At 38.0% G+C, this 12256-nt stretch overlaps 1 protein-coding gene and 1 non-coding gene across 2 annotated transcripts; one reads left to right on the forward strand and one right to left on the reverse strand.

Annotated features, from left to right (window-relative positions):
* The first annotated feature begins 1223 nt into the window (after positions 1 to 1223).
* Positions 1224 to 1362, forward strand: LOC111782990. Its single transcript, XR_002813252.1, has one exon. It is a non-coding gene; the product is annotated as a small nucleolar RNA Z247 (small nucleolar RNA).
* A 6467-nt stretch (positions 1363 to 7829) lies between these two features.
* Positions 7830 to 11705, reverse strand: LOC111799472 (alpha-xylosidase 1-like). The gene is made up of 3 exons (XM_023682868.1): positions 11318 to 11705; positions 10547 to 11229; positions 7830 to 9947 (listed from the first exon to the last, which is right to left on the reverse strand). Exons 1-3 carry the CDS (start codon positions 11644 to 11646, stop codon positions 8074 to 8076), a joined length of 2886 nt encoding a protein of 961 aa, XP_023538636.1. The 5' UTR covers positions 11647 to 11705; the 3' UTR covers positions 7830 to 8073.
* Between the last annotated feature and the right edge of the window lie 551 nt (positions 11706 to 12256).

Here is a 12256-nt window from a genome sequence, read left to right on the forward strand (position 1 = left end):
ACTCATTTTGTTGTTTCTTATTATGGATAAAGGAGAATCTACTGATTTTGTGGTTCCTTACCATGGATCAAAGAGAATCTACTGATTTCCTGGTTCCTTACCATGGATCAAGGAGAATGTATTGATTTTCTAGTTCGTTACCATGGATCAAAGAGAATCTACTAATTTCCTGGTTCGTTACAATGGATCAAGGAGAATGTACTGATTTCTTGATTCGTTACCATGGATCAAGGAGAATGTACTGATTTTCTGGTTCATTACCGTTGATCAAGGAGAATCTACTAATTTCTAGGTTCGTTATCGTGGATCAAGAGAATCTACTGATTTTCTAGTTCGTTACCGTGGATCAAGGAGAATTACTTATTTACTGGTTTGTCACCGTGGATCAAAAAGAATCTATTGATTTACTAGTTCCTTACCATGGAACAAGGAGAATCTACTGATTTCCTGATTTTTTATAATGGATCAAGGAGAATCTACTGATTTCCGATCAAGGAGAATCTATTGATTTCCTGCTTCCTTACCATGGATCAAAGAGAATCTACTAATTTTATGGTTAAATTTGATTTCCTGCTTTGTTACCATGGTTCAAGGCCTGTTATGTACCTCATTGTACACATCTATAAATACATGAGGTCATTACCCATATAGGTCATAGTGACATTCAACTTAAGATGGTATCCGAGCCAAAGTTTATTCAATAACAATGTCTATCATATCTTCTTCCTCTCCCCATCCACCATCTCCAACACTATCTCATCTACCATGGCGTCGACCTTTGGCCTAGTCCCTCTCCACCACGCTGTCACAATCCGTCTCCCCAAAAACAACTTTATCATATGGTGTGCCCAGCTTCTCCCCTACCTATGGAGTATGAAGCTTTTGGGCTACCTCGACGACACTATTGTCGAACCTGCCAAGTTGGTCCCTTCCTCAACCGTTGCTAGTGTTGACCTGGTCTCTAATCCCGCCTATGATTTGTGGTATGATCAAGATCAACAGGTCCTTAGCGGCCTTCTCTCCTCCATGTCTGAGGAGATTCTTCACGATGTGGTTGCCGCTACTACGTCCAAGGGGCGTGGAATACCCTACAACGGATGTTTTCGTCGTCAACTAGTGCTCGCACTATTCAGATCCGTGTTGAGCTCGCCACATCCAAGAAACGCGATCTGTTTGCTGCAGATTATTTTCACAAGACCAAAGGGCTAGCCACAGCTGGCTCTGCCTTGCGGGATGATGACGTGATCGCGTATCTCCTCACTGGTCTTGACCTTGACTATTATCCTTTTGTCACCTTGATGACTACCAAGAGTGAAGCCATCATGCTTGATGATGTGTTTGCACATCTAATGGCGTTTGAATCTCGCCAACTACAACACCAGGCTGAACTTCAATTAAATTTTGGATCTTCGGCCAGTTATGTTGGTCGTGGTAGTCAGCAAAAGAAACGTGGGCATAGGGATCGTGGTTGTGGCCGGTCTCAAGGTGGCACACCCTCTTGTCTTGCTGGTTATCTACATGACACTATTGATATGAGCTTGTTTCTTACAAAGTCCAACACTAATTTGCTTAATGCCTTCTCGAATGCTGATTGGGCCGGAAATCTTGATGACCGTCGAAGTACTAGAGGCTATGCGATCTTCTTTGGTGGCAATCTTATCTCCTAGAGTTCAAGGAAACAATTGATAGTTCCTCGTTCTAGTACGGAGGCCGAATACAAGGCGATTGCTGATGCCACTATCGAATTAATCTGGATCCAAATCCTCTTGCGTGAGCTTGGGATCTCGCAAGTGCGAGCACCTAGCCTGTGGTGTGCCAACATTGGTGCCACCTATTTGTCCGCCGATCCAATCTTTCATCGATGGATGAAGCATGTTGAAGTTGATTATCACTTCATTCATGAACGAGTGTCGACTCGTCAACTTGATGTGTGACTCATATCTTCCAAGGATCAGCTCGCCAATATCATGACAAAGCCACTGTCAGCTTGTTAGCAGTTTTAGGCTCAATTTGAAGTTAGTTTTACATAGTCCAGATTGAGGGGAGGGGGTGTTAAACTTAGAATAGGTCATATCTGTTGGTTTTTTTTTGCCCTTAATCTCAAATTAATTAATTTTAATTAATTAATTAATTGATGTTATGATGACAACAAACTTACCTCAAATTATTAACATATCTCACTATTTTGTCGATAGTGTAAGGCTGGGAATAACGATTTTAAAGTCTTTTTTGGTGGACTCAAATTAGAGATAAAACTAAGAAGTTTCAGTTAAAACAAGATACCCGACGTGATGATGTGGTGACAAAATTGACATCATAGACCAGCGACAAAATTGACAACATGGACCAGTCGAAGTATGACATTTATAACTTTGGTAGAGTAACGAATGGTGGAATTTTCAATTGCTTTAAAGTATTTGAATGATAAAATCATTTCAATTACATTTATAAAAGTTTTCGTTACTATTTCAATTAAATAATCATTTTAATTAGATTTATAAAATTTTTCAATTATTTTTAAATGGTTACTAACCTGATTTTCATTAATATTTTTTTATTATATTAAAAATATATATATATATATATATATATATATATATATATATATATATATATATATATTTAAATGAAACATGTGGTCTATAGTTTTTCACGGTAAATTTAAAAATAAATAAATAATATTTTTCATGGTCCACATTTTAGTTTTAGGACTTCATCGCTATTTAAACTCATCACCTCTTCATATTTTACAACATACAGAACATAGAACACAATACACAACTTCCATTTTTTCTCGATTTAAAACTTTTTTTTTAAAAGCCTCCATTGTTGCTCATTTTATTTGTTGTTTATCTTCTCCTTGAGGGGATGTCTATTGTATTGTGAGAAAATTGTAAATCTATTACTTCAGAGTTGTGGTGTGTTTCTATAAGATTTCAGACAATTGTACCGGTTTGATCATGAGTCGTGGAAAGGATTGAGTTTGCTCTTTAACTCGTAAAAAGAGCAGTGTACCGATTTGATCCTGAGCCGTGGAAAGGATTGAGTTTGCTCTTGAACTCGTAAAAGGAGCAGAGAATTGTGGTGTGTTTCTATAACATTTCAGACAATTGTACCGATTTGATCCTGAGCCGTGGAAAGGATTGAGTTTGCTCTTGAAATCGTAAAAAGAGCAGTGTACCGGTTTGATCCTAAGCCGTGGAAAGAATTGAGTTTGCTCTTGAACTCGTAATAGGAGCAGTGTAGCGGTTGGACTCTGATATGAAGAAAGAGTAAAAAAGGTTTATTCAAATTCTCAAGAGGCGCTTGGGGAGTGGAGTAGATCGAGTTTGACTGAACCACTCTAAAACTACGTGTTATATTTTCTAAACCTCTCTTATTTAAATTCTAAATTATTGTTACCACTATAAAATTAGGTGTTATATTTTCTAACCCTCTTCTTATTTAAATTCTTATTTAAATTCTAAATTATTATTAAGTTTTATGGCATGGTATTAAGTTTTATTGTTATTAGAAAATTTTAATATTATATTGTTGAAACCCTATTTATCCCAAAGTTGGCATATCAATCCAACAATATGTATGCATAGTAAGATAATCAAGGAGAATCTACTGATTTGTTGGTTTGTTGTATGGATCTAATAGAATCTACTGATTTTCTGATTTGTTGCCATGAAGGAGAATCTATTTTCGGTTTGTTTCCATGGATCAAGAGAATCTACTATTTTCTAGTTTGTTGCCGAAGAATCTAATTTTCTGGTATGTTACCATGTATCAAGGAGAATCTATTGATTATAAGGTTTGTTACAGTGGATCAAGGCCTACCATGTAATCCTCGTCATACACATTTATAAATACATGAGATCGTGACCCATATAGGTCACAATGTCATTCAACCTAACAATAGGTACATATGAGAAGTTGTGACGTGGAAGGAAAAGGTGAGCAGAAGGTCACGACAGTGGATAGTTGAGACCGAGAAGAAAATTGAATGGTTGCGAGAGGAGAGATAGGAACACACGAGGAGACTTGAATAATCGGGTGAAGAAGACGCAACCCGTGGATTCGGGTCTGATACCCATTTGCAGCAAAACCACCCATTCAACCCAACAGATACAAAACAACCCAAATAATCCTCGGCCCACTTTCACCAAACACGTACAACCACTATAGCAACCCACAACTAAAGTCCAGTAGCCCACAGCCCAGCTACTCGCTTGCAGCAACCCGTAACTCAAGCCGAGTAGCTCACTTAGCCCGTCTGCAAGCTCACGGCTTAGACACACGTAGTTAGGAAGTGTGACCTGCGCGCCAGTGAGATTGACCTGACCCGACTCATAACCCACGCGCGCCCGCCCCTGCATGTGCATGACGCGTGCTCTCCCATTGGCTCCTGCGGCTCGGTTTGACATTCTAGAAATCAATTCATCTAACGTCCGTAGGAGCTGTTTTCTCAGTTTTAAATTAAATTGAGTTAGGAATTCGACTTTTACTAAAGTTATTGAGCGAATATTTAAATAGGTGAATCCTCGACATAAGTAAAAAATAACTTGAAGAATGAAAGCAAACTAAGTTGGAAAGAGAACGTCGGCTACGGCCATCCAAGTAAGTGACCGTACTATCGATAAGTTGTTATGGTATTAGGATGTGTTATGATAATGCTATGATGTTATGATGATGTGATTTGATATGATGTTATGATGTGTTACGATGATGCTATGATGATGTGATGTATTATGTTGCTATGACATGTTACGATGATGATGCATTATAACATAATGACATAAGATGTATGATGTTGATATGACATAACATGATGATACCTATGATGTGCATGTATGATTCCATGTTGCATTATGATGAAGAGTTTTCTGATACACAACCCTTGAATGATGTTATAAATGACAATGTATGAAGGCTTATGTACTTATGTTATCTAGAGTAATATGTGAAGGATGCGTGGGGTTGTGTCACATCAATGATTTAAAGATGAAAACTATAGAGACCTCATGCATATTCTATGTTCATTTACATTGGGATTCTTTCCCTTTATGATGATGATTACGGACGCGTACACTATGATGATGATAACGATCATATCTTAAATGATATTCGAGGGTTATGTTGTACCTCTAGACGTCTGTTACAGCCAACTAGCTTGACTATGATGGGCCTAGGGGGTGTGCGAGTCGCTTGGTGGGCTCACACTCGCACATGTGGATCGTGTGTAGGGAAGTACTATACATCTAATTCGTTCGGAGTGGATGTCACCTCCATGATGGTTTTAAATGATAGGTCCTTAATCATGATTGCATGTATTTACATTCCTGAACCCCAATAGTAGGGTCACTTACTGAGTATTTTAAAATAATCAAGCATGTGTTACTTCTATATTTTAGTTAAAGGCAAGACACCCATGTACGGTTGATGACGACATCGCAATTAAAGACCATAACACATGTATAGAGTAGTCGCATTTAATTTCATAGATTTTAGGTTAGTATAGGGAATTATTGTTTCAGGTATCGTTTTAATCTTTTCTTTGATTTATTTATATTTTGCATTGATTATTTTTTGTTGGTCTGTTTTAAGGTTTTTAATGCCAACTTTTAAGTCCATGATATCGTTTCATGTATTATTTTTATAAATGTTTCTACATAAAAAGGTCACGTCATACATATGATATCGACGTTATTTCAATAGAAAATTAGGGTCGTTACATTATGTATATATCATATATGCGTTGATTATTGCAAATTGTGAATGTTGTATATGAGGTATTATGTTGGGATGAGCTTTGTTCTATTAAGAGGTTGCCAACCGACCTCTAATGGCCCTAACTAATCTCTAATGGCCCTTGGTTTATCATGATTGACATGACAGGCACAAATGTTGGTTTAAGGTTATTAAACACCTAGATCAATTAAGCTAAAACAATGTTGGAATCCTTAAATAATAATAAGAATGTGGGCAAATGGATAAAGTATAGATAGTGTTGGCCTCACATATGAGAGTTGAAAATATACTATGGCATCGTGGAGTCCATTTAGAATTTGAAAACATTATACGGTCTTAGTAGAAACATTTTAGTCATTATCCAATATCCACTTTAATCTTGGTTTAGGTCTTACACATACTCAAATTACTTGAATTCAAGAATGATAACTTTACCTAGTCCTTATATCCATGGGAATAGAGCTTATATCAAATCTTAAGTTATTTGGACTTAAAAGGACGTAGGAACATTTTTGTCATTTTACCTATCTCTTTAGTTTATGTCTAAAACCTGCTCCAATGTTCACCAAACTTTAAATATACCCTTAACATATCATAAAAGATCATAAAATTTCATATGTAGCATAGTTCATTTAATGGGTTATTTTAACGTATCATGATTCCCAAATAAAACGTCCAATTTTAAGAATTAAAATTCTGTTCTAAATCTAAATCTTCTATTTTTGTTTAAATCATACTTAATCATGATTCCCAAATAGAGGTAGTTTATTTCCAAATGATTCCTACAAGTAAAATTTGAGAACGTCTAGATTGGCTATTTACTTTTTTAATGATGTTCGGAACTTCAATTTTAAAGCTTTTAGTATCTGAATTGCTCCTAATTTTCTTATGCAGGACCTAAGGAAGTCTATCCGTAGGAACTAAAAATAAATCCATGAGAATCGATCTAGAAGGAGGTCGATTGAACTAAAAACAAAGCATGGCCAGTTTAGTTAAATCGGTCATGCCATCATCAATTTTATCTTGATAGAGGAAGTAATGATTTTTCGTTGCTAATAGATTTGAAAATCAGCCTCTCCAGCCCTACACAATGACATTTGCCCCCAATTCCTTCATGAAAGTTTTAGATGGTGTTGCAAGGAAGAGGAATGGACCGATTACATACCTTATCATGAGTTGTAACCTAAGTTATCCGCTGTCAAAGTACCCTTGAAAACACGTTTTCTCGCCCGTGTAAATGCACTAAAATTGCTTATTTGTTGGACAGTTTCAAACCTTTTCAAGACACGATTCCTTCACGAATTCTCTTCTCCTCCTCCTCCTGAAGCTCAAGGTTTGGTTTTTTCAAGGGAGGTATCCAATTTTGAGGTCAAACCTCACGGGCCCATGGTCAACTTTCACGTGATTTTTTCCTCTCTTTGGGCAGCACATTACATACCCTCTCATGAAAAACCTTCATATCAGTACCATAAAGTTAAGAGAATTGTTAACTAACAATGAGAGGGACCGTAGGTAACGAATTCGAAGTTTCCCCAAATTCCTTAAAACTTAAGTGTCTATAACGATATGAGGAGAATTAGGAGTTGGAAACGAACGCTTATGTCACACCTTCATGGCCTATGAGCCATTAGCGTATGATGATAATGACGACGACGACGATGAAATTGATGAAAGGGACTAGTAGGACATCTAAACAAAAATTCTTAGAACTCTAAGAATGAACCACAAAGACCAACAACCCAATTAGGACTAAGGAAAAAGAATTTATAATTTCCGTACCATGGCCCTAAGTTGAGCTTAAGTGAACTAAGTAAACCTATGGTATAGTCTAAGAAAAGTCTATAACTTAGGAGCGAACTCCTAAGTATGAATAGGACACTAAACAAACGAATGAATTGATAACCTAAGACTTAAAAAATTAAGAACTATAAGCAAACTGCTTACGGAATGTGTGCACGAGCTATGAGGCTATAAGGGTCGAACTAGATTGGTGTCTATTTTTAGATGTTATAATGTCATGAACTTGGTATTTTTGTACTTTTATTTTGCGTTGTCATTTTGTCATCTATGCATGATGTGTTCTAAGCACTCTTCAAGCATCTCAAGGTTGTACACTTACTTTATTCTCAAACTAAATAAACGATGAACACAAGAAGTACAAGGCTTGTTCCCATGGATAAGGATGAAGATATGCTTTAGCTCATCTCTTTTCCATAAAAGCAGGAGGAAACAAAAACAGAAGCCACCAACCAATTTAAAACAAAGTAAAGGAGAATTATGAAAGCAAAAAAGCCGTTGAATCAGACAAACTAGAGTAGAGAACTACCTCTCTACCTTCTATCCCATTTTCCAGGAGACTTCAAAGTTCTTACCAACTGCCAAAGACAATCCCTTAACCTCTACCATCGCAGTTTTCCTCTTATCCCCTCCATCCTCTAGTTTATCCAGCTGATGACTTTGTTCCGATGCATAAAACTCAATACCCGAACCTCCCACAACAGCTTCTCCATTGATCTCAAGGGAGTTCGCCCGCTTGCTTGCATCTAACCCCAATACGATAAGTTTCTCAACGATCCAACCCTTTTCGAGAGCAAATTTGCTTTCTTGAACTGCAGACCATACTTTAACACTCCCATTGCTGACAGTTGCATAGAGTTCAATGTACGTCGATAGACCGTCCCCAAGATTAATCTCTGGACGTTCATCGTCATCGAGGAACAGCGTTCCCTTGGCCTCTCCTTCGCTTTCATCGGCAGGGAAGGCCACGATGAAAGTGAATGGAGTTTTTCGAGCTTCCTTCGAAATCAACCCACCTTGCTGCATTGGCAGAATGGTGTTTTGATACAAATGCACATTAATAACATGCAAGGGTGCAGGAAGAGACAGAGATTGAACTTCTTTTACGACTATAGTTTGCCTCATATCAAACAAGCTGTACCAAGTGCCTGGAGGAAACATTGCACTCACTTTGGTCTTTGCCTTATCAAGAACAGGGGATACCAAAACACTGCTCCCAAGCAAAAATTGAGTGCTCACATTATAACACTCCTTAAGATCTGGGAATGAGAAGAACAGCGGTCGAGCAATTGGCGCTCCGGTATTATGAGCTTCGTAGTTCAAGGTATATAGATACGGTAAGAGCTTATACCTCATCCCAAGTGCATTTCGGGCAGATTTCGCAACCGATTCCCACTGATAAAGCTCCTGTCTTGGGGAATAGAAATTGGCATGATCCCTCGAGAATGGATAGAAAGCGCCAAGTTCGATCCAACGGTTGCATAGTTCTTCTGTGGGCGCTGGATAGAACCCACATATATCAGAACCAACCATTGGCACTCCAAATATACCAAAATTAAGCATGGTAGGAATAGAGTACTTCAAGTCATTCCATGTTCCCTTGTTATCACCAGTCCAATGAGCTGCATATTTGCCCGAACCGACGAATGTGGAGCGGGAAAGGATAAAAGGCCTCTTTCCCTCGAGGCTGAGAAGGGCTTTGTGCGTTGCGATGGACTGAGAGAAGCCGTAGAGACTGTGAGCGTCGTACTCAAGAACACCATTGTAGTGAACTGCACTGGTTGCAATGGTTTTGAAGCCTATGGGCACCTGCAATCCTGAAGCATTTATCTTGTATGGTGGATCATCCCATCTTGTTTTCGTAATGTTCTTGCAGTCCAAGCAGCAAATCCAACCAGGTCCAGTTCCACTAGGACACTTTTTCCCTTTAGGAATTTTGCACAATCCTGAGCAGAAGTTTGAGGCTTCATTCATATCAATCCATAAGCCATCAACAGGGACGAGTTCATGGAAGCGATGTACCTCATCGATCCACCACGAAACAGTTTGGGGATTAAGGTAGTCAGGGAAGTTCACAGCGCCAGGCCAAACTTGAGCCAAGTATGGTTCACCCTCATACTTAATGAAAACGTCTTTTTCCATACCCCTTTGATGCACGCCATAACTAGAATTAACAGCAATGCCCGGGTCGATAATCACAATATACTTCATGCCTATACTATGTATCTTGTCTAGGAAAGCTAGAAGCTTCTGACGCGGATAATTAACCGGGTTGAGAGTGAAATCCTTGTGTCCTTCCATGTGATCATCATCGTTCCAAATAACGTCGAGAGGAATTTTAGCCTTTTTATAATTCTCAACAACATCCTCAACAACAGATAAGTTATGGTAACCCCATCTACATTGGTGAAATCCTACACACACCAACAGAACATATTTCATTACAAGTTATGAAGATATCAATAATTGATTAGGAAAATAATGGAAAGGCAAAATCATGAAAACACATAGGGTCTCAACTTTATACAAAAGGCTGGAAATTAAATTTTTTATTTTTTAAAAATATATACTTTATCATGAACTATAATATCCTTTGGATCTAAAGGTTGATCCAAAAGGCAAAAATAAGTAAATGAGACTTGAATACACTTAAAAAGCTTGTCCAATGGACCACCCAACACCTACCTAACATCATAGAAGGAAAGGAAATGTATATATATAATATATATAGATATCTTCCCTCCAAGAAAAAGACACATTAGAGTGCAAAAACAACCTTTTTCCTTAATTTAAGGATGAAGGTTAGAAGGTTCAACCAATTTTACAACATGGATCTTGACCAATTGTCTGATTAAGTCATGGTCTAATATAATAATTAGTTCTTGCATTCAATTTTCATTAAATTGTTTAACCAGAACATCAGACAACAAACTTAAGATATGAAAAATCAGTTAGTTTGAAAAAAATAGCTTTAAAAAACATTGACAACACAGAGATTGAAGTAGAATGATACCGAAGGCCCAGTAAGGCATGGGAGCAGGTTTGCCGATGAGTGAAGTGTACTGTTGAACAACGTCAAGTGGTGAAGGCCCAGAAAAGAAGTAAAAATCCAAAACCCCTCCAATGATCTTGTACGTCAAAGACTTCCCTCTGTAAAACACATCCATCCCATTGCTATTCAGTAGCAGCACCGCGTGTGCCGACGCCTTCCCCCCTTCATTTCTCAGGTCCATGTACACCGGGTGAGACCCATAAAGGTCCATGTTTAGATTTATGGCCGACGCATCCGTTGTGTACAGAGTGTAAGGCTCGTTCGGGTACAGTTTAATCCCATGCGGCTGCGTGTTCTCCCCTAGCCCGTACAGCGAAGCCTCTTCCGGTAATTTCGTTGAAATCTCAAGATATTGATCTTTAAACACCAAACTGCTATATGGGTCTGATTCAGAACAGCTCGAATCGAAAAGGGTTTCACCGTTTGATTTCCTTTTCACCACGAACGAAAATGGGTCCGATTTATAGCTGAAGATTAGTTTACTGCCGACGTACTCCGACCCTGTAATGGAGTTTTCTGTCGATTTTCCGATGGTCTGTTTCGACACCGGCGGCTGCTCTCTCGGTAGGAGATTGTACGGCACCTCCCATCTCTGCTTCTCCGCGTCGGTGATGTGAACCCTCAAGCGGTCGTTTGTCTCATGCCTTAAAAAAAAAACCCACAATCAGGAAAATGGAGGAAATGCAGAGAATGTAAGGTAAAAAACAGAACATAAAATGAAAATGAACATACTTGACAAAGAGCTGTAAGTAAGGGATATCAGGGCCATAAATCTTGTTGGGTTGCTTAACTTGGAGGCGACCCAAGAGAGCACCATCGGGGGTTTGTTGAACAGAGATTAAACGGTAGCCCTGTCCAATTTTGGAAGAAACAGGGGAGGAGGGAGATTTAGATTTGGAATGGACTCCATTGCAGAAGAGAAGCAGAAGTGAAAGGAGAAGAAGGCGAGAGGAAAATGGGGGAGAGGGAGGCATTGGAGCAAGTGAAAGTGAGAGGAGTGTGAGAAGGGAGCTGGAAGCACAGTAGAGGGAGTGGGTTTTATAAATTGAGCTGAACATCATAGGATTCGTCAGCTGGATTTGATTTGGTGGTACACTTCAAATTTTACAGTTCATGCCTTAATAATTCCTAAAAACTTTAAACTCAAACTCACTGCTCTTAACTCACCATTGCTAATCTAATTTGATTTCATCATCAAGCTCCATTCTAATGATCATCAATCTTCATGCTCGTATAACAATATAACTTTTTGGTTAGTTTCTTTACATGGAGGACTCAAGTTCTAGATTGGGATGGATTTTTTTTTAAAGTTTTGGATAAATATGGTACATATATACACGCATTATATAACTGAAAAAAGGTTAAAATGTCTACGTAATTGATGAATAAAAGTCGTGCTTTTGTTAGGTTCTTGTTAAATAATTCATAATAAATACTTTTTATATACGAGCCTACTAGTTTAGTTTTGATTTAGCTTCCAACTAAAATTTAGAGAGTTCTCCTGTAGTCAAAGGCTTTTCTTACTAGAGGTGAGACTTCAAAAATCCAACAAATGAAAATAAAATATTTAAAAATTTATGAACTAAAACAAAAATAAATAAATATGTTATCTTTATAGATATCAACGCTCTTCTTTTTAAGCATTTAATGTTTAGATCGATCCACTTATAT

This window comes from Cucurbita pepo, chromosome LG01 (assembly GCF_002806865.2).
Source record: "Cucurbita pepo subsp. pepo cultivar mu-cu-16 chromosome LG01, ASM280686v2, whole genome shotgun sequence".
NCBI classification, from domain to species: Eukaryota; Viridiplantae; Streptophyta; class Magnoliopsida; order Cucurbitales; family Cucurbitaceae; genus Cucurbita; species Cucurbita pepo.

What these genes read in the sequence shown, in the direction of transcription:
- LOC111799472 (XM_023682868.1), bottom strand. Translation starts at nt 11,646, where the DNA reads ATGATGTTCAGCTCAATTTATAAAACCCACTCCCTCTACTGTGCTTCC. An exon ending in TACTTACAGCTCTTTGTCAA is followed by an intron (nt 11,230 to 11,317) that starts GTATGTTCATTT and finishes TTTTTTTTTAAG; the next exon opens with GCATGAGACAAACGACCGCT. An exon ending in CATGCCTTACTGGGCCTTCG is followed by an intron (nt 9,948 to 10,546) that starts GTATCATTCTAC and finishes TGGTGTGTGTAG; the next exon opens with GATTTCACCAATGTAGATGG.